The sequence below is a fragment of the Prionailurus bengalensis genome, chromosome E2, assembly GCF_016509475.1.
Source record: "Prionailurus bengalensis isolate Pbe53 chromosome E2, Fcat_Pben_1.1_paternal_pri, whole genome shotgun sequence".
Taxonomy (NCBI): Eukaryota; Metazoa; Chordata; class Mammalia; order Carnivora; family Felidae; genus Prionailurus; species Prionailurus bengalensis.
This window is the reverse complement of record NC_057352.1, coordinates 56843400-56866745: the sequence shown is the minus strand read 5'-3', so window position 1 is coordinate 56866745 and position 23346 is coordinate 56843400. Positions and strand designations below refer to the sequence as shown.

The 23346-nt window shown below is 45.0% G+C and overlaps 1 protein-coding gene across 2 annotated transcripts in view; it reads right to left on the bottom strand.

Annotated features, from left to right (window-relative positions):
- The window catches only part of CDH13 (cadherin 13), a 1034159-nt gene that overhangs the window by 574341 nt on the left and 436472 nt on the right, over nucleotides 1-23346 (bottom strand). For both annotated transcript variants that reach the window (XM_043599762.1, XM_043599763.1), the window contains exon 4: nucleotides 5782-5898. In XM_043599762.1, the coding sequence (XP_043455697.1) occupies nucleotides 5782-5898 (117 nt within the window). The remainder of the gene's footprint in view (nucleotides 1-5781; nucleotides 5899-23346) is intronic.

The following is a 23346-nucleotide window of genomic DNA, read 5'->3' as shown; positions in this document are numbered from 1 at the left end:
GATCTCACAGTGCGTGAATTCGAGCCCTGAGTAGGGATCTGCACTGACGGCATGGAGCCTGCTTGGGATTCTCTCTCTCCCTCTCTCTCTCTGTGCCTCTGACACCCCCATCACTCTCTCAAAATAAATAAATAAATGTCTAAAAAAAATTTTAAAAAGAGAAATTAAACTGCTGTAAATTTCTGAGAGGAGGCATGTAGTCAGACTTGAATAAAAACTGTGAAACAGTGGATTTGAAAAGGGGTGGAGGGCTGATGGTGACGACACAGAACGAGTCAGGCAGTAGGACGGGGCTAAGTCTATGTTTTTAGTAGGAGGGTGAGATTGAGCAGTGCTGGGGATCTAGGACCAGATTTGTGGCCCACACAGCTTGGCACCCATGTGTTCTCAAAGTGATGCAAATGGCTATTACGTGGAGTAAAACAAATTCAGTCCTGAGCCACCGGTTCCTTGGCACCTGTTTGCAAAGCTGGGCATAAATGGGAGGTACAGACTACGTGCATGTGGGGAGATCCCTACTAGACGGTATGCCCAGAACTCTGAGCAATATTTAGGAACTGCCATAAATTACCCTTGTGGATGATGTGCATTCATGACACAATCAAAGCAGAGTCCTGGTTGAGCGGTTTTCATGATTTGCTCTAATGATCTATGTTGATTCCCTTTACGAAAAGCACACGGTCCAATTACATATTTCTCCCATCCTGGGTTAAAGATGTCCTTCTAAAGGCCCGTTCTACCAATTTATAGGGGATATAAAAAAAGGATTTTCAGTAAAATGTACTTTCATTGGTTTTGATGAAAAGGGTTTGTGATGAAACTAGAATCTCTAATAAGCATTTCATAAATGACTTGTCTTTCAAACTTAATATAAAACAGAATAAAATACGTCTCCCAAAGACCTCCTTGCTGCCCCACAGATTTAAAGTCCCCTGCTCTCAATCAATCAGGCAGGAACTCAAAAATCTCTAAAGAGGCAATCAAATATTTATCAGTAAAAGTTGGTAAAACTAAGAAATTATTTATGGCTCAAATTTTGAAATAGTCACACTTTGAAGGGGGAGGGAAAAAGCACCTGGTGGCAGCTACGCATTTCTCTTTAGGGCACACACTCCCGGATCTAGAACTCAAAAACGGGAAGGAAGTCACAGGTTTGAGGGAGTATATTCGCAACTGGGTATTTAAGCCATTTTTCAGAAACATTGAGGGAGATGATGTTAAAGCTGTTTCCAAATTCCAATAAGTTAGCCACTTACCAACTAATTAATTATTTGGCAGGTAAATAATGCATCAAACCAAAACTTTGTCTAGCCCCCAGGGCTACCTGCAAAGCCTTTCTGTCAATACACAATTCTGCATGGCACAGCCTCAACTGAGAAAAATCTCCCCCAGAGAGTGGATTCACGGCAGCACCTTGCTTTTGATGTCTTTACCCTGAAGTTGTGTGAGTCTCCTTTCTTTAAAAAGCATTTATGATAAAATACGACACACACACAAAAAAAAGAAGAAAAGAAATAGGTACTTAGTCTCCATCCATCCTCTTGAAGTGAAAGACAAAAAATTATTTTTTTTTTCAACGTTTATTTATTTTTGGGACAGAGAGAGACAGAGCATGAACGGGGGAGGGGCAGAGAGAGAGGGAGACACAGAATCAGAAACAGGCTCCAGGCTCTGAGCCATCAGCCCAGAGCCCGACGCAGGGCTCGAACTCCCGGACTGCGAGATGGTGACCTGGCTGAAGTCAGACGCTTAACCGACTGTGCCACCCAGGCGCCCCCAAAAAATTATTTTTGAGTTAACACACCAATTCTTGTGTCTTATGATAATGTTGTATTTAGTTAAGCTTAATTTTCCTCCAACATTGTATTAGGAAATTTCCAAACAGAGGAAACGCTGAAAGAAATTTTCAGTGATCGACCTTATGCCCACCACCCAATTCTACCATTAACATTTTACTAAATTTGTTTTATCATATATCTATCCAATTACCCAGCCCTCTATCCATCCTACTTTTTTTCTTTGGTGCACTTCAAATTCAAATAATTAAATTTAATTTTAATGTTGTTTTATTAAAAAAAATTTTTTTTAACGTTTATTTATTTTTGAGACAGAGACAGAGCATGAACGGGGGAGGGGCAGAGAGAGAGGGAGACACAGAACCGGAAACAGGCTCCAGGCTCTGAGCCATCAGCCCAGACCCCGACGCGGGGCTCGAACTCACGGACCGCGAGATCGTGACCTGAGCTGAAGTCAGACGCTTAACCAACTGAGCCACCCAGGTGCCCCTTAATGTTGTTTTAAAGAGTGTAACTGTCAGCAAAGATATTTCATCCCATGTAAGAGAATTCTCAGATTGCACTTAGCGGGTTAAGAGCACAGACTGAAACCTCAAAGGGTTGGTTTGGAATTTGTTTCTGCTACTAACTGACTGTGTGACTTGGGACAGGTGACCGTCTCCCTCTGACTCTGCTTACTCTCACCCTGCACACTGGAGGATGACCCTCATGGGGTTGCTTGTATGAGAATTTAAGGTAATGGGTGAAAGGTGCTTATACTTCACAGCATTGGAAAAATAATGTGTTTGTGATGATTTTTTTCTACTCCTCTATAATCCTGTGAGATTAAGGATCCTGTCTATTGCCTTTTGTCCTTAGAATCCCCAGCCCCTAGCATGGTGCTTTGTAAATGCAGATGCAGAATGTGTGCTTAGTGATGCGGATTGGGTTGAATGTCAGAGATCTGCCCACCTGACATGCAGCGAGTACGTATTCATGGAGAGAAGCAAGCACAGTCCTCTCCAAAGGCATGAGACCAAAAAAAGTTCAGAAAATGAGGTGGGAGCAGAAGATGAGCCAGGGAAAATGTGGCCTGCAAACAAACGTATTTGTATTAAGTTCGGTGATGGAATGGAGTCCATCCGTGCCCTGTCCCCTTCCTTGGACCTCACCTTTCCAGGGCACACCAGCAGGGTTGCAACTGTCTCCCCCAGGCCTCAGAAAGCTGTCATGCTGGCACCCAGAACACAGGGAAGGCTGGATGTGCTGGAGAGTTTGTGCCTTTGTGAAAGATCCTCAACCAAAGACAGATGGGGTTGGTCTGTAAATACCCCAGCTTTCTCCCCCGTGGAATGTGCTTTCCACTATTCCCTAGCATGCCCCCTGGGGATTACATTGCAGTCACCTACAGTGGTAGTTGCCTTGATAAAGAGACCTTTCAGTTGGCTGTTTTCCTTCCCTGGATCACTTCCATTCCCCCCACTCCCCTCCCTTACTAGTATTCTCTTCACCTCCTACATAAACTAGTTGCATTTGAATTCTTGTCTCAGGGTCAGCTTCTGGGGGAAACCAAAGTGAGGCCAGCGTCCTTATGCGTTCATAACCACAGTCTCTTCTTCATATGGCATTCTACACTTGTCTGATGTGCGATATTTATGCAGTTAGAGTTGCCTGACTCAGAGAGTTTGAGTGGGCGAGGAGGATGCGTCTCCCTTCTCCCCACCTCCCCAGAACTCTCTGAAGATACCTATACACTGTCTCAGAGCTCAGCAGAGCATCCCTTGTTAGCTCCTGGTGTGGGGCTGATGATGGTGAGTCATAAGACATGAAGAAAAGGATAAGGTGAATGGATACAACCAAGCATGCACAGAGGGAAAAAGTTCCTTTAAGGGTATAAAGAGCATGGAAAAACCAGTAGCTGTTGTACGGCCGTCCAGGTATTCCCAACCAGGTGGTGCTGATATTGTTGGTCCATCGCTACTCTGGAAGGAGGCCTGGTGTAGCTCAGGGGTTCTCAACCCTGGCTGCACATCAGAATCGCCTGGGATTTAAAAGCAAACTGCTGATGCGTGGTCCCCACTTCCTGACCAGTTGAATGGATCTTGGGAGGTGGAGCCTGGCGTGTGTCTCTTAACTTCTCTAGGCAACTCTGATGCACAGTGATGGCTGAGACCACCAGACTTACGTAAACGTCTAAAGAGCAAGGATGCAACTGGTGTCTCTGAAATGGTTTGGGGGCAGAGCCTTGCAGCCTTGAGGAATCTGGTCCTTGGTGAGTGCCACTCTTGGCTTCAGGGACACTGACACAAGGGCCATCGTAGTGGTTAGGGCTGTCCACAGGGCAGGGCTCCTAAACCCCACCATCACCCACTTGGAACAGCTCTGCCCCCCTTTGTCCCATGTCCCGGACCCTTGGCAAGGTTTTGCTTAAAGAAAGGCATCTTTGGCACAGTGGTAGCTTCAAATCTCAAATATGGTGATTACCAGGACACTGGATTATTGATGCCTCTAATTTCCAACAGAAATAGATTTCTAATGGTCCAAATTACCTTCACTTCTGGTCCAGGTCACCATATAACACCCCCTTTGGCAGATCTTTCTGTGCCCACTGCTCGTAACCACTCTGCTCCCACAAATCATTCCCTGTGAGGCAGCCAGAGGGTCTTTCAGTGTGCACACACACACGCACACACACACACATACCCCAGGGAGAAACTCCAGTGGTCTCTTGCTGTGTATACAATGAAATTCCCACTTGCCATGGTGTCTGAAGCCACTGTGACAGTCCAGATTCTCTGACTTTAGCTCTTACCACTCTTCCCCACTCACGATGCAGCCATCCAGATGTTTTGCTCCTCAAATACGCCTCGTTCCTTCCCACCTCTAGACCTTTGCATGTGCAGTGCCCTCTGCTAAGAGTGCAGCTTCCCCAGATCTTGCTGTGGCTATCCTTTTCTCACCCCTCCAGTCTCCATTCAAACACCATGGTCTCAGACCAGCCTTCCCAGCCATGTACACGAACACTGCTATTCCTCTACTCCCTGGCCTTGCCATTTACTCTCTTCCCGAAGAGCTGTTTCCACTCCTCACAGAATTTATTATCCTCTGCAATTTTCTCGTTTGTTTATTTCCTCATTGAAATATAGCCTCCCCACTATAATAAAGCTCTATCACACTAGGGGCTTCTCTGCTGTTCATGCCAATATTCACCCAGTCCCAATCTTGAAGTCTGGCATATAACAAGTGCTCCTTATTTATGTAACGAATGAGTAAATAGTTCAATAGCATCCAGCCATTAAGGTCATTCACTGAACTAACCACCACTGTTCAAATTCCAGGATGACCCAAAAATACGAACTGGTTTACATTTGATTCTCCATGTTGACTTTCCTACAGGGAGAGAATGTGTTGATCAAGCAACACCAGTATTTCTGCCCATTTAACAGTGAACATTTCTTCCTGGAAAAGTTATTCCCCTGATTCACACGACAGTGTTTTCTGGGTCTGGCTAGTATGATTTAGTTCTTTTGATCTTAGTATGATTTTAGTTTTTTTTAGAGAGCTGACCCAGGGTGCCACTGGACTTACACATTTGAAAATTAGGATCTAAATTAGGCCACATATCATACTGCTATACTGGTATGGTATGGTATGGCATGTATAGTATAGAATCTGGCTGGTTGCCTGGACATTATCTTAAAAGCAATGAATCTATTAACCAGTGACATCTTCCTGACACAACTTTAGCATGCTTGTATGACACACAGCTCTCCAAAGCATGATATTCAGAGGTATTATTATTGTTGTTTTTATAAATTCCATTTTTTGTTTGTTTGATGGCTTTTGTCATTCTTTTATTGGCAAAACCATCTGGTTTCTTATCATAGAGGAATACAGGCCAACTTCAGGAGGCCACCAAGACGGTCACAGTCAGCTTGCCCTGTGTATGCTTTCCTCCTTATTAAAATGTGCCTTTGTCACGTCATCTGTATTTTGTATGACTTACCTTGCCAACATCTCTTGGGAAAGGCTGTCTCTGATTCTCTGGAATTAAAATGGGAGATACCACGATGGACCTCTTTTGTCTTGGGACAGGAGAAGTTCTTGCAAATTTAAATATATCCTAAAAGAGAAAAAACCCAAAATCAATCCACTAAATAGTCCCACGGAAAGGATGTATCACTCTGCTCTGAGATATGGTTCCTTTGTTGAGAAAGCATAGGGCTGTTTGGACATTGTTAATTTTATTCTATCAAACCTCATTAGCGTTAGCAAGTACATCGTTAGAATCATACTAAAGCTGACATCGTGATTCACAATGACTACCATTAAGCTCTTTAATCCCATCTTCTGAATCGTTCTATTCACAATGTCAGTCTTGATTTATACATCCTTCAGTGCTGGGATATTCCCGTTCTTAATCTGCCAAGTGAGGAGATTATGTACCTGGTCACGAACCCCCAGAACCCACTGAATATAAAAGCTACTGGCCTTATGGCCAACTGCAAGGTGTTTGCACTCATAAATGCGTAGGGAAGAAGAGGCAATTGCTAAATTCCACACTACACCAGGCATTATGGAGACTCCTAGTCCATATTTTGTCAAGGAACATTTGTTAATATTAGTGGGCCAACTGTTGGAATGCACCACCCATGCACTACACCCCCAACTTCAATGACTGGAACAACACTGTCAGGATTTCCGCCCTATCTGTAATTTAACTATCAATGACATACATGTGTGCAAACCAGGAAACGTTGTGTCATAATTTTAAATAAAGACCGGTATTGCTTTTCATAAGAAGTAGGAAACACATGAAAATAAACACACTGGAGACAAAAATGAGGGTATACAGCTTGAACTGGAATCTCAGGGGGGAAATCAGCTCCTCTGTCTAAAAGGAAAATAAGCAAGGGGGTAGTGGGGCATTAAAGCATTGTTAGCACCAAGCTGAGACTTTCCCCTTGATCTGATCAGAGGACTGAAAGTGGAACATCATTTTCAGTATATAAAACAATCTCATTCAATGCCAGTACTAGCTGAAGTTATGTTATATATCATCCAAATCATCTCGAACTTTGGATGACAAGTTCCTACCAAAAGGCGGCAAATGGTATTTAAATACCATCATTGATCCACACTCCACAAAACGATGTGTATATTTGCATGTGTGTGTGTGTGTGTGTGTGTGTGTGGTGTGTATGTAGTTTTAAAGAAAAATCTATATAAGAAAAGTCAAACAGGAAACAAGATCAGCTAAGGCTAAGAAAGCTTCTATGATCTTTCTCTAGTTTTTGGTGGCAATGTAATCTGATGTTTCTCTTGTGGAACACAATCGGGCAATAATTATTTACCAGGAATCTTATACATGTTCATACCCCTTCACTCAGTGATATCACTCCTAGGAATACACTCAAAAGCTAAATTCAAAAGGAGAATAAAGCTATATGCAGGCAAGTGTTCACCAGACATTATTTATAAAGGGTAAACATGGCAAACAACTTAGACATTCAACTGCAAGACAAGGTTGAATTTGCGTCCATTAGCAAGAGACACTCTTAGATGGTTACCAGTAATGTAGGTGCAAAGACCATGTTCTAACCTCTAATACCACATTTGACTGCGCTCATAATCACCACCATAGACTACGTACAATCTCTTAAGTGTGCATTAGGCAACGTGCTGAGCACTTTACATGTGTTCACTCTAATATTTGCAATTAATATCTCTAGTAAATCATGGTCTTCCTCAAACAATGAGGAATATCAAGTTTATAGAGGTGGCGGGGCTTGTTCAATTCACCTAGTTAGTAGAGGGAATATCTAGGATAAAATGTGTAGGGAAACACAGAATGCAATATTGGCCATCTTCTCTTCTTATATAAACATGGAAGAATGATATTTAAAATCTCAATGCATGAGTGCAAATAAAACTGTTTGGTCTCTGGGAAGACAAAATAATTAATATTCAGGTAAAGACAGAAAACCAGAGTGTGTATATGTAATGGAGAAAAAGTAAGAGGGGTTAAAACAACAACAAATCCACCCACCCAACCAACTACCACCAACAAAATAACCCGGTCTAACCAAGCAAAAGACAGGCTAGAAAAAGAGAAAATGAAATAGACAATAATAAGACAATGAAAAACACAGTGGATTATATTCACAGAACACTGACATATAACATCTGGGAAGATTCTGCTGGTTTACTAGGAAGTACCAAAAGAATAGAAAATATGTAAAATATGTACAACATATGAATCTCATTTACAATAAAAAGAATCTTGAGGTTCAGATGAGAGAATGTCTCAGAAAGCCCTCTTAAAAGATTTAAAGTCCTATGCAAATGTAAAGAATAGGTGATTTGGCTCTGTGACACAGCAAAAGTAGGCTTTAGTTCATTATGAGAATATATGTGAAAATGTGTCTAAAGTAATGAAAAAGCACACTGTGTCGTCAATAACAAACTTTCCATTGTTTGTAATAAAGGCCTTATTTGAGTTTGCAGGTCTGTGAATGGGTGATATTTTTGTTCTCATGGGTACTTAGGAGGTCAGGCCCCTGAGTCCCCATTCCCACATCTGGTGTCCTCCTAGCTTATTATTAGTGAGTCAAGCCTGAAGTGGCCAGTCCATTTCCCCAACTCTCAAAGCAGCCCAGAGCTTAGCAACAAGCACAGCTATGTCAGCCCTTGGGTCAAAAATGCCTAAGAAAAGAAGCAGGAAGCTCTGAGCTCAAGATGGCAAAGTGCACGTAGAAGGGAACAGGGTAGAAGGTGGGAATGACTGATTTTAGAGATGTCTCCATGTGCACCGGAGTCCTCCATGGTGGGCGTGTTAAGGAATTGCTGGGGCCAGGACATATTATGTCACCCAACTTTTCGCCTTACAATGGCGGAGACCTCAACAAATACTTGTCCATGACCGAGGTTTTATGTCAATAGGTCCGCTTTTGTCCTTGTGATATATGTGTATATCTAACTGTATTTGTTGACAAATGTCTACCTGTATACTTGCTTGCGTGTCTACCTTTGATCAGGTCTGTGCTAAATGGTTTGTTGGTATGCTTTGAAGCCATGTGTTTCCGTGTGACAGGGACCATGTAGGAGCCATACATCTGATGTGACTGACAATCATACACTTTATGCATATCTAGACAGATGTGTTGCATAAAAATGTTTATGCCTAACTGTGTGTGTTTGTATCTGTCAGTCCCTCATGTGAAGCCTTTGAATGCACCAGGCTGTGATTGTAACCTCAAGGAAAGAAAACAGAAACAGTGGGGATAAAAAAATGCGACCAACCTAAGAGCTGTTTACAGAAGGAGAAGAGGGGAAGAATGGAACATCAGGGCAAAGGGGGAGCTGTCTGATGATCTCATGATGTCTTTTTTTTTTAATATTTATTTATTTTTGGAAGACAGAGAGATAGAGTGAGAGTGGGGGAGGGGCAGAGAGAGAGGGAGACACAGAATCTGAAACAGGCTGCAGACTCCAAGCTGTCAGCACAGAACCCAGCACGGGGCTCGAACCCATGAAGCAGGGGATCATGACCTGGGCCAAAGTTGGATGCCTAAGCGACCGAGCCACCCAGGCGTCCAAAGACCTCATGACTTCTGATGTTGCCACTGCCATGATAGTGGGCAAAGAGAAAAACAAAAAGACAAAAACGGCAGTTCTGGGTACAGGTGTTGCATGCTGTAGACAGGTAGACTTGAGGGGTTGTTGGATATCCCACAGAGATTTCTAGAGGGGGTATCACGAATTGTATTCGGGAGGGAGCAATGAATGAGGGAGAGAGTTATCACAATCAACCACAAACAAGGGTAGCCGGAAGGAAAGGGAAGGAAAGGCAAAGCTGACATCATCCACACTATGTCCAGAGGGAAGAGGCAGGAACTCAACCATTCACTGGGTTTCTGAAAAGGCCAGCAAAAGCCATAGAAAGATTAGGTGCAAAAAGGGAAAACCCCGAAGGATGAAGAGATAAGAATGTCAAAAAGGAAGGGGGACATGACCGTATCACCCAATGCAGACATCCCCTCCAACAACCCGAAAGCCATAAGGAGGCTGTCGGGCTTGGCAATGAACAGGTATTGATTTTAGGAAGAGCAGCTTACCAGCGTGTTAGGGTCGAATTCAGGAATCAATGAGAAGTGAGGGCTTTGGTGCGGAAGGAAAGGAGAGCCTCGGGAAGGAGAGAAGGGACTTGGGAAGAAGTCTGTCCGTTCAAGGGGAGACCAGGAAGTGTGCTGGACACGAGGAGGAAAGGGCTAGCGGAAGGAAGTCATAAGCATGGCTGCAGATGAGTGCAGAGGACAACTGAAGGGAGCAGGTGCCCCAATGAGGCGGGAAGGAGGGGATCAACAGCACTGAGCCCAAGAGAGGAGGATGGAAACTGCTTTCCTTGAGGACAGAGAGAGGTTGAAGGGGAATTTCTCATCTGTGAAGGAAGGTAATCTGCCCGTGCTCCTGATTATCAGAATGAAATGAGAAATTGTGTGGGGAAGCAGTCTGTGCTCTGCAAAGAACAGCACAAAAGTGAAGGATGGGTCTTATTAATACCAGGACAGGGATGTGAGGAAATGAAGACAAGCCACTCAGTCCCTTTTACGAGTGAGTAATTCAGCTGAGGGTGGCCTAAGGCCAGATCTTAACGCAGACACACATGGACACACAACCGTCTCTAGATTTCCAGACCCGTCAGACGCAGGCACACTAACATCAAAATCAGCGTCAAACACAAACACTCACACGTGCACGTGTACACGCCCACAGACTCACACATGCTCATGAATAGATAACCATGCAACAGCCACACATGACAAGCCTAAACCCAAGGACACACACAACACACACAATACACCTTCCTGCTTGAAACTGAGATGGTTTCCTCAGCCACAGGTGCACATGCACAGGCGTGTGCCTCTCACGGGAGCCTCCCTACAACCCTGAACTGGCTGGACAACGATCCCCAGCACCTTTGAGCCTGGAACAGAAGGAGGGCTGCAGCAGCCTCAACCAATTTCACATCAGTCAAAGGGCAGAGCTGTGTCCTCGGGGAGACGTGATCTTGCAGGACTTTATTATAGGAGAATTGCACGCCTTCCCAGAATGTCTCTCCTTTCCTGCGGGCTCACCGGAGCCTTCGCCTTCCTTTTGTAGGGTGTTTGGGTTTACAATCCCATTTGCTTTCCTCCCTTCTTCTCAATCTCAGGAGAAATTGGCAGTGTCTTAGAAGCAAGGTTCATGCTCCCTGGGGGTGTCATGTCACACAGTAAAAAGAGCATGCTGGAAATAAGGGGGAGACCCCTGCAGCTGTGGACAGGGGAGGGGTTGGGGGGGGCAGGGAATGAGGAAGGAGGAAAGAAACGAAGACTGTGACGAGGGCAGGAAGAGTGGATTCGTATTCGTTCATTTATTCATTTCTTCAGAAACTATACATGGAGCCCTTCCTCTCTGCCAGTAGTAATTCTAAGCATCTGGGAAAGTGCAGTGTACAAGAGACAAGCCTCTGTCCCCATGGAGCTCAGATTCTAGAGCAGGAAGACAGACAAACAGAATGATGGCCCAGAAGCACAAACAAGTGGGAGGGGGGATAGTGAATGTGTGCAGGGCGGGTGGATGCTGACGTTTTAGACAGAGGGTCCAGGGGAAGGGCCCACAGGTGGCAATGAAGGATGAAGGAGGAGGGAGCCATGTGGGCACAGGGAGGAGGGACTGCCAGGCTGAGGGAGCACACCTGGCTTGTTGAGCTGCGGGGAGGCCACCTGTTTGGCAGGAGCACCTAAGGAGAGTGGGAGGAGACCAGTCAGGGACCCAGTAAAGGGAATTCAGATACTGGCATGACAAGTGAGTCTTGGGGGGGAGTGCGGTTTAAGCTGAGAAATGACAGGAGCCCACTTACAATTAAAAAAAAAAACAGACATGTTATGTGGAGAACAGATTTACAGAGAGAAACATGACGATGCTTCTTTGTTGTGTTTCTTCCTTTTTCCAGCTCTGCCTTCACAGGGCACACCGGTCCCTCTGCAAATGCTGGTCTGAGTGATTTGGGGAAAGGCAGAGCTGGCGTCCCTCTGCCCTTACTTCCTGCAGCATCTTTAAGGTGTTTTTGAGGTAGAATTTAAGGGCCAGAAAATTCACCTGTTTTTAAGTATGCATTGCAGTGGTTTTCAGGAAATGTACAGAGTTGGGTGGTCATCACCACCGTCTAATTTTAGAACTTTTCCATCACCCTGAGCCCGGCCACAGGCTGCCACGAATCTACTTTCTGTATGCACACATTTGCCTTCTTGGGATGTTTCAGAAAAGAGAGCCACAATATTTTCCATAGTGTTTTTGTGGACTTGCCTCCACGGTGTGAGGGTTGTGAAGGAGGGAGGGATGTAGCCGATACCCAGTGACTGGTAAGGGACCCGCTCCCCTCTCCCCAAGTGGGCCCACGTGCAGGGGTCACCCAGAGTCCCTGCTGGTCCCACGATGGCTGAGACTCCCGTTCCTCTCGCCCCCCACCCCCTAACAGGTGCAGATGCCTCCTCACACCGGGATCCTGTCACAAGCTTTATTACCACAGATCCCACCCGTGACACCCATTAAGACAAGATGCCCAGAGTTGGTAACTACAAGGTCCAGGTGCTCCAGGAGTGGAGGACAGAAAGCTTTTCCCAGATGGGGCTCCAGAGCTGGAACCCCACTCCAGGTTTTGGTTGTCATTGTCCCCTCCCACACCCAGCTGAGGCCACCCCAAGAAAGCAGTGAGGTTTGAGAGGAATCACCCTGTTTCCTGTACACAGAACACATGGCCACAAAGGAGCTTGGACCTGTCTAGCCATGAGGATCTTCACGAGCCGACCCTCACATGAGCCGGCAGTGACTGGAGAACTGCTGTCTGCCTTCCCTTCTCTCCCCGCTCCTGTATTTGCATCAGGAAATAAATGAGAGGGAAAAACAGTACAAACTTAATAAAAAAGCCACAAGCTTCTGCCCTTGTTCTCTCTACTACTATTATAACTTCTGGGCAAAACTGTGTGCTCAGAGGAGAGATTTCAATAAGGCAAAGCCTTACAGAAGCAGCATCCTCTCTGGAGAGGCAGGGAGTTAGGAGAGGGCAGTGCCAGGTGAGACTCAAACAGTCAACCTGGCCCTGTTGTGGACAGTCTTGTAGATCAAGGTGGGAAGGTCACATGTTCTTCCCAGACAGTGGGGAGCCTGGTTGATGCAGTGGTGTGATGCTTTGGGGTTTGAATACCATGTACAGGTTAAAGAATCCTGAAGATCATTCCTTTGGAGAGTTTGAAGCTTGCATTCCAAACTCTAGTCTCAAGGTCACAGAGCCTGTTTCTTCCGCATCTTTCGAATCCAAAGATTTACTTGGCATCCTTGTCCTAGACTCACCAAATCTGCTATAGCAAATACTGACATTAATGGAGTAGGAGTGTACCAGGCACCGCGCTAGGCACACTGCAACAGTATCCCATTTAACCTACCCAACAACTCACAGGTAGAATTGCCATGCCTGTTCTCCTGAGGCTCAAAGGTGTAAGAGACTCACCCAAAGTCAAAGCTGTTAAGCGAGGTGAAGGAACCCTGACATCTGTGACTCCAGGGCCCCCTGCTCTAATCTAAGCCTGATGCTTTTTGTCTCCACAGGCCACAGCTGGTGACCACCTTTGCAGGGAGGTCCACGTCCGCAGAACAGAGTTCCTTGGCCCTGTTTACTCAAGCGTGCTTGGAGAATCACAACTCTACTTGTGCAGAGGATAGAGAGCAAATCTCAATCAGCCTTTGGCTAAAAGGATCAGCTACCTATACTGCAGGGGGACAGCTTAATTGTCTGCAAATTTCTGCAAATGAATGGAGCTGAAGAAATCAATCTCCAATTTATTCCATTCTTGCAGCTGATCTCCTTGTGCTGAAAGTTGCCAGGAGGAGGGTCTGTGCTTCTCTGTTCACATTTCGTATGCAATCAAATGTGTGGTTCAGCCAGCATTGCTGGACCTGGGGCGAGACTTAAAATTTGCTTTATTAACTCCTGGGGCTGAAGTTTGCCTACTTAAGGAAGAAACAATCAACAAACATCAGACTTTCAGCAGCAAATTTAGGAGGTTTGAGAGCCAAGATACTGATGAGAGCTTGCTTCATTTCCAACTATCTGTTTCCCGAATATTCTGGAGGCCAAATGTCAGCTGTGCTGTCATCTGCTGTAGGTTCACTGCACAGAGTTTTGATGACAATCAAATGGGGTGATGTGGAAATTGCCCATTCGTCCTACAGAGATCACCCCACGGTATGGCAGCAGGCATTACATGAAGGAAGAGGGGGGTTGAAGGGGCAGATGATGGCTGGCGGATCCAGAGGGTGGGATGAAGCCAGTCTGCTACTGTGAATTATGCCACACATGCTTTTCAAGGGTTGCTGGTATGCAGATGGGAGAGATGGACATAAGCCACTGTCTCCTAGAGTCCCCATGCCCCACACGCTCTTCTAGAAGTGATCTCCAGTGATATCAGAAACAATGTCTCCCAGGATGAAAGTCACCTATCAGAGACTTTGGGGATGGCCAATCTAACAAGTAACCTTCCAATGGAAGGACCGATATCAGAGCCTCTGAATGATTAGCACCAAAGACAGAATAAATACCCCAATGTAATTATTTCCATTGCTATGTGTGGTTAGGGCAGAAAAGAAATAGCTTTGCTCAAAGAAGTCAATGGAGACAAGACGGTTTCATCAGAAGGGTTTGTAATTTGAATGGTGCTTCCAGAAGTTCTCTGTCTAGCAGCCAGGAAAATCTTTTAAAATCTCCCCCTTCCCCTGACTAATTCAGTATTTGCTTCCCCTTGTCAAAGGATGGAGCCTCCAATGCTGCTGAGGCCTGGGAGGGGGCAGCACATTTGGCTCTGGATGACATCTCTGACCTTAGGTGCCCTCACTGTCTTCCTGGCTCTGCTTCTGCTGCACAAGCCCTATCGGGATCCACAGGTAAAAGCTTACCTAAGGGCTCTTCACCTAGCAATGCCCCCCTCCCCGCCCCTCTACTTGACTCTCTTCTACTCTCAGCTTAAGAACCACATCCCCAGGGGCACCTGGGTGGCTTGGTCGGTTAAGCGTCCGACTTCAGCTCAGGTCACCATCTTGCGGTCTGTGAGTTCAAGCCCCGCGTCGGGCTCTGGGCTGATGGCTCAGAGCCTGGAGCCTGCTTCCGATTCTGTGTCCCTCTCTCTCTGCCCTTCCCCCGTTCATACTCTGTCTCTCTCTGTCTCAAAAATAAATAAACGCTAAAAAAAAAAATTAAAGAACCACATCCCCAGTCTCTTTGCTGCAGGGACTGCCTACTGTTCATCCTTCATCCAGAGCCCCTGTCTCAGCTTTTCTTTTTATTATTATTTTTCAATATTTATTTATTTTTGAGAGAGACAGAGAGAGAGAGAGAGAGAGAGAGAGAGAGCATGAACAGGGGAAGGGCAGAGAGAGAGGGAGACAGAGAACCCAAAGCAGGTTCCATGCTGTCAGCACAGAGCCCAATGCCAGGCTCGAAACCAACGAACTGTGAGATCATGACTTGAGCTGAAGTCGAATGAATGCTCAACCGACTGAGTGACCCAGGCATCCAAAGATCCTGCGTCTCCGCTTCTGCTCACACATTTCACTCAGCAGCATCGGTCTGTCAATCAATGTGCATCTGCCACACAAGGCTCCTGGCCCCAGAAGGGCAGGCACTGTGTCACCCTAGTTTGCTATTATGTCCCCCTGTACCTAGCACAAGACCGGGAATATAGCAGGTGTTCAAAAGGTATTTTTAAAATAGTTTTAAATGAAATAATACATACATACATACATACATGCATACATACATAAAGGGTTATTATAAGAATTAGGACAATCTAGGTAATAAGCTTAGCACAGTGTCTGGTTCAGAGTATTTCTCCGCAGTTGTGTCTAATAAGTAAATGAGCAGGATGTCCATGACTCTTCTTATTTCCTCTTCACCATGGAAATCTGTTCTATAACAACAACATTACTGCCACACTCAGTTTGGACTTTTTCATTCTAGAATTCTCATGGCTTTCTGAAGTAACTGAATCTATAGAAATTTTTGAGGGGCACCTGGGTGGCTCAGTTGGTTGAGCGTCCGACTTCAGCTCAGGTCATAATCTCATGGTTTGTGAGTTTGAGCCCCACGTTGGGCTCTGCACTGGCAGCTCAGAGCCTGGAGCCTGCTTTGGATGCTGTGTCTCCCTATCTCTCTGCCCCTCCTCTGCTTACACTCTGTCTGTCGGTCTCTCTCTCAAAAATAAATAAACATTAAAAAAAAAAAACTTCTAAAGAAAATTTTCAGAAGTTTCACCCCTTGAACCACTCAGTAGAAGACCATCACTTTCTGGAAGAAATGACAGTGAAGCTAAGATCTGAAGGCCAAGTGGAATTCATCCAGGTTCGAAGGACAAGGAGGAGGAAGAGTTCCGGGCTTGGGGAACAGCATGGAAGAAGGCACAGAGGCAGAAGGTGGCCAAAGACCAGAAAGGTCTAGGGCTCAAAGAAGCCCCAAGAAGAAGCTGGAAAGAGAGAGCCAGAACCAGTCCACAGGATTTTTCTGAATCCCGAGGGACACAAGAAGCCACTGAATGGTTTTAAGCAGAAGTCTGAGATCTGACCTTGCCTTTGACACCACCCTGTCAGAGCTGAGGAGCCATTCCTGGAAAACACATTTTCTTAAGTAGGCTTTCTTTCCTGCTTTTTGTTACCCCGCAGCCATCCTTGTATTTAAAAAGTTGAACTTGAAAATGAGACAGAAGTAAAACAACAACACCCCCCACACACACATACACATATTCTACCACTTGCTCTAAAATGTCAACTTGCTCACATTTGAATAGCGAGTTAAAAAATAAAATAAAAGCATATGCTTTGGATGAAAATTTGCCAAACCACACTTCCAAGATGCAGTTGTCTCCAAAATATTTCATGAATCTCCCAGGCACAATCACAACACAGATTGGGACTCGCTAGTTTCATTGGAGGTGAAAAATGTTTTAAACGTATTTAGATTCTTTAGTCAGACGTCCATTCAACCACGTGTGATGGTGATGGGGATATAATGGATACAATTTCCCTCTGTCTGCTCTGGCATTGATAAAATATTCATGTTAAATAGCTATTCTGAACACCTGGAGGCATCTTGCAGCGCTTTACAGATGGACTTGTTTTTCTAAAACGCATATGCATTCCTGCCTCAACAGCTGTATTAACTTCAGGATGCATTCTAGATGTGTGAGCACGTACCCGAGATCCCATGCTTTCTGTTCTGCATGAGCTCATAAATTTGTGAGTGGCCTTCAAAGAAAGCCCCCATTAGAAAACCCACCTGTGAAAAAAGGATTCTTTTCAATTCGGTGGGTATTTATTGGGTGTTGGCTATGTGCTTTCCCCAAGGATGGTCCACAGTAAATGATACAGGACTATCCTGCAGGCACCCCAAACTCACATGTCCTAAACCAAATTGAGAAGCCTGCCCACTCCTGCCACAACCCCCAAGAGTGCCTGCCTCCCTTTCTCAGCGTGAAAGATCTACACCCTGACATGCCATGGATGGTTTACTTCATTCCAACCATACTGTTCTCCCAAGGGGTTACCACCTCCTGAGGGGTCTCCTGGCATCCAATCCTTCCATCTCTAGCATCACATTCCCTGCCATGATCAGCACATTTCTCCTGCTCACCTCTGGGATCCTCATGACTTATCATTTCCTCTTACCCCCGAGCCCACTGACTGTAGAATAAGAACAAACAAGACCTCAACAAACTCTCCAGAAGCAGACACTGAGATAAAGATTTGAGAGCAACCAGAAGTTTAATACACTTTCTAAAGTTTCTATAATGAACCTATTCTACTTGGAATCAGGAAGAAAAAATGAATTCATTTACTCACAAGCCTGTATCACACAAACAGAATAGCATTTCCGTGTCCTTCCTTCCAGGTTTTAATATACTTTCTGCTTAAGTTGGAATTTAAGGGTCTGAACAATTTTGTACCTTGCTTTTTGAAGCTAATGATAAAAACCAAACCTCCTTCCCTCCTGTGTCACAGATTCTGTAAATGTAATTTTAGTAGCTGGACATCATGTGGCTATATCAGCACGCATTTAGCCATACCCCTGTCCTTATGCTCCTAAAGTTTCTGGGTTTCCAATTCTTTGTTATTATAAATAAACACACCAAAATATCGGTGGATGCAGTTTTATTTGCTTGCTTGTTTGCTTTTTCATGCTAGCCTCGGAATGGCTAGCAAACGTGGGATTACTAGGTCAAAGGTTATGAACATTTTGAAGGACCTGTGACATATTCCTAAACTACCTATCACCACCGGAAATGTATTTCACGTTCTTCAGCAGGGCGTTTCCCAAGTGGTACCATCACGTCTCTGGAGCCAGTTCCAACCATGTTGCTTTGCCCAAACATGCCATTTTCTGTCATGACTTTATGGCTTCGTTGGTGCTGCTCCTGTGGCTTAGACAGTCTTCCTCCCTTACTTACCTCTAGTCCTCTCTACTTGTCCAGTAACACACAGACACATGCACACGCAATGCACTCATGGTGTCTATTATACATTGCATGTGCCGTTCTCCCACTCACTCACGGCGTCTATTATACACTGTGTGTGCCGTTCTCTGCCTCAATTTAGATGGAGGCTTCTGGATAGTTCCTATTAACTTCCGGTTTCTTCTGCCAGTCCCATTAGTATGCAAGAGCAGGCCTCATTCTCTAAACTTTAACAAAGGTTGGCTACTTAATACATATTTACCTGTTTAATAAATGCTATCTACTATCAGATGGAAAACTGATAATAGCCCTTTTCTTCTTTTCCCAAGGGAGTTTTTGACCTTTCCGTTCCTTAGGGTGACCTCCGAGAAGAACCTTGCATTTCACTTAACACCTGATGAATTTAATCATAAGGTTGGAAGGGACGCCCGTTCTCTCCCCTGCAGCCGAATCGCCTCATTAACTGGAAGAAGACGGTGCCGGCTGCGGATGTCAGTGGCACAGCCACCCCGCAATGAGGCTTGACCTCAAGTGTGCCTGCCTGCAGGAGAAAATGCACGCTGACAGATGTCACTGGGCTGTTGTAGGATGGAATCTGAGAAACCCAGTGTATGACTTTATCAAATATAAAAGCAGATGATTCTTTACTTTCTCATCTGAGGTAAAACCCAGCTTCTTAGGCCAAATCTTATGGTGATTCAGGGAAAGGAGGGCCCCAAACCAAGCTTCCCCAATGAGAGGGGTGAAAACAATCCTCCCCTTTGGAATGGCGTGCATCTGTTTCAGAATCTGGAGTGGGGGGAGGAAATGTGAAGCAGTGTCCTGGCATTTAAGGAAAGCAAGTACTCATGACCAGAACTCAGTCTCTGGATTTGGTGTTTTTGACATCCTTGTTCCTCCCATTTTTATCCCCTTGCTTTATTTTTGGTCATGAACTTCGTGATGTTGTGGCTGCAGACTCTAAAATTTGCCATTTCCCACGCTGGCCGCCAAAGCCAATTGCCTCCTTTGTCCAACCGATTTTTAAATATCCTTCACTACTGAAATTCAAGACTGTTTTGCTTAGGGAGTTATTCTCAATATTTAATGGAGATTTCTTCCCTTTCATTGACGCCTCCCCCAAACTTCCAGTGCTATTCCTCTTCTCCTTTTGTTAAAGACATTTTAATTAAGACACCAGGGTTACATTAACCTACTTAAGCAGTAATCTGCCTTTTATGTGGCTCTCTTCAGTGAAGTCCCCAGTCAGCAAAGTGTCTCTCTCCTCCCTTTGTTCTGTGGTTTTCACTGGATTACAGATCCTCACGTTCTAATTCAGTGGCAACCACTATTCCACACTCTGCACTTTCCATGAATAAATGCAGCTTCACGATGATGCATGCACTGTCACGTGTTGCCCCACATCATTGATTACCACGGCCTTTGAAGGTTCAAAGGTGCGTCAGATCCACCAGGAAAGAGGGGAGAGAAAGACCACGTTTGATATTCTCCAACATCTGAGGTTTCCCTGGGCCCACAGGTTTTGATGTCAGGATGGTAAAACAACAACTCCTTGAAGAGAGGAGAGCGTGATATAAATATTCAGTTGCCATGCGATGCTCATTCCATCTTAAGAGACTGAAGGATCAGACTCCTCTTTCAAAGTCAGGATTGACAACTACAGAAACTATTTGATAATGGAGCTCAGAAAAATCTATTATGGGACCAAGAGAAATATGTTGGCATCCCAGCTACTCTGTGAACTTGCCCCACAGGAGGGGAGCGCTTGCATTTGTTTTCAAATACTTCACACTAAATTCTTCACGCGTTTTACAAATAGGAAAATAGCTTTGAAAATCAGCAAATTCTAAATGATGAGAGAGAACACTGTCTGAGCTTACCAGGAATTAGACACTAAGTCTTACAAACACTTTTTTCTCCACGAATACTCATACAATCTCTGTGATGCCAGTGCTGTTACACTTCTATGCTACAGATGAGAAAGCTGAGGCCCAGGAAGGGTAAACACCTTGCCCAAAGACATATTGCTGGTGAGTGAGGAGCCAGGACTTGAACCCAGACTGTTCTGCTCGGAGCCTGGACTGTTACCCATGCTACCTCTCGCCTCCTACATGTGCTATCTTTACATGGTACAGTTTTAGTTACTAAAATAATTTTATTCAGGATCTTTTCCAGTTAAATTTATATGTATCACATTTATCCTTTATCTGGTTAAATGAGCTCCAGTTTCAAAATATGTTCAGAATTTGACTGTTTCTCACTTCCCAACCCTCCCCCAATGGCCACCACCCTGGTTCTTGCCGACATCCCCTTTGGCCTGGATTATATTGGTCCCCTAGTTTCTGCCCTTTCCTCAACAGCCCCCATTCCACGTGCCCAGTGGCCAGGGTGGTACTGTTAAAACACGAACTAGATGACGTCACTCTTCTGCTTCATTGCTGCCAGTGGGGCCTCCTAGCGCTTGGAGTAAAACCAATGTCTTTGTACTGACCTATAGTGTTTTATGTAATTTGCCCCCTGCCTCCTGTGACCTCCAGTGCCCCTGAATTACTCTGGCCCAGTCTAGTTGCCTGAAATATACCAGGTATATTTTACCTCAGGGCCTTTGCACCTCCTGCTCTTCCCGCCTGGAATGCCTTTCCCTACAGATACTTACGGAATCACTGTATTAGTTTCCTATTGCTGCTATAACATATTACAATCAACGGTGGCTTAAAACAGGGCACGAGGGTGGCTCAGTCTTTTAAGCATCTGACTTTGGCTCAGGTCATGATCTCATAGTGAGTTTGAGCTCCGCGTCGGACTCTGCACTGACAGCTCAGAGCCTGGAGCCTGCTTTGGATTCTGTCTCCCTCTCTCTCTGCCCCTCCCCAGCTCATGCTCTGTTCTCTCTGTCTCAAAGGTGAATAAATGTTAAAAATTTAAAAAACAAAAAACAGTGGCTTAAAACAACACACAGTTATCTTCTGTTCCTTGGGGTCAGATATCTCAAACAGGTCTCACTGGACTGAAATCAAGGTGTTTGCAAGGCTGTGTTTCTTCCTGAGGTTCTAGAGAAGAATGTGTTTCCTTGCCTTCCCACCTGCTAGAACCTCTACCTACATCTCTTGGCTCCTGGCCCCACAGCATCTTCAAACCTCTCTGTGGCTCTCTTGTGATTGTGTTAGGCCCCCTAGGATAATCCAGCATCATCTCCCAACCTCAAAATCCTTAACTTAATCACATCAGCATTAATTGACTGTCAGGCTCTATTGACCTATTAGGTGACGTTCACAGGTCCCAGGGGTTGGGATGTGGGTGTCTTGGGGCCGCTGCTCTGCCTGCCACAGTGCTGATTCCACTCCATTCAGGTCTTTATTCAAGAGCCACTGTCCTCATGATGCTGGCTCCAGCCACTCTTGCCTGTATTTCTCTCTCACTAAAACTTCACACCCCCTTTTCCATGCTTTATTTTTCTCTTCTTTTCAAGGTGACAATCTAATGTACTTAAACTGATTCATTTATTGCCCATGTCCTCCACTAGAATGTGAGCCCCATAAATGCAGGATTTTTTTGGGTCAGTCTAGTGTAGTTGTATCCCCAGCACCTGGACTAGTGCCTGCATACAGTAGGTGTTCAATAAATATATGTGAAATAATTTATATCCTTTACCATCTTAGTAATATTGGAAGGTGAAAAATGAGAAAGAATTCAATCAGCCACGATTCACTGAGTACCTATTATGTGACTTCCACTATATTATGTGATCACATCACATCACAAAAATCATGAAGAGGTGTCAGGCTGACGTTTATAGTGGTGAAGGATGTGCACTGCACAAAGGCCCTTGGAAGAGGTGGGCAAGGCATGAAATTCACCTTGTGTTATGTAGCCATATGCCCCTAGGGACTGTGACCCTTGAGGGAATGACTGTTTCTAATTCACTTGAAGTCACTGTCACGTCTGTCCTGCCCTGGCACTGCCCACCTGGCATGAGCAAGCACTAAGTTCTTTCCCCAGTGGGGTATTAATGTTTGTTAGACACAGGAGGGGAAGAACCCAGAGGAGGTGGGCCTGGGAAATGGTGAAGAAAACTGTAGGACCATGGGTTTCAACCCCAGAACCCAAGTGGGGCTCAGCATCTGCCTGCTGTAGAAGGGCTTCTCAGACTGGACGCTGGGGAATCTTGGTTTCTATCTTGCCTCTGCCCCCACGGCTGCAGGACATTCTGGAATTTACTACTTTTCTGAGAGCACCAGTTTCCTCACCTATGGTGGGGTGATCCTGCCCCCACAGAACTCCCATGAGGGATGTAAGAATGCTTTGCCAACTCCAAATTCCATTTCAACATTGGCTCATCATTTATTTATAAGGCATGATACCTGTCTCAGTCATTCCTTTGCTCAGGAAGTCCAGTGGCTCCCCATCTTATCAGAGTGAAAGGCAAAACCCTTACAAGGGCGTGTGAGGCCCCATGTAATCTGCTCCACGCCGTTCATCTTCCAACCATGTTGCCTACAAAGTCTACCCTTTACTGATTCCGTTCCACTGGCATTAACCTCCTTGATGTTCTTTGATCACAAACATTCCTACCTTAGGGCCTTGGCACTTGCTGTACTCCACCCAAGAATGTTCTACATCTGGGTCTCAGTGACTTGTATTCTTACATCAGTCAAGTCCTTCCCAGGACCCAATATCCAAAATTGCAAGATTTCCCTCAGAACTAACTACTTTCCTTCCATGATTTATTTATAGCCATATCCCTGTCACCATCTCACATAGCACATATTTTATTTACATATATTTTTTTCTCTCTCCCCCTCATCCCCAGACCAACAAATAAGACCTGTGAGGCAGGGATCTGATTTTTACTTTTCTAATTTACTATTCTAATCCTAATAAACCAGAACAGTTCTTGGCACCTGGTAAGTGCTCAAATGACATATGAATTGAGCGAATCGTGAATTGAATCGAGAAGGCAAAAGGAGCCAATGCGGAGTCATAAAATCCAACGAGACGCTAAGCTGTGTGTATTGACTGTTAGCAGAAACAGA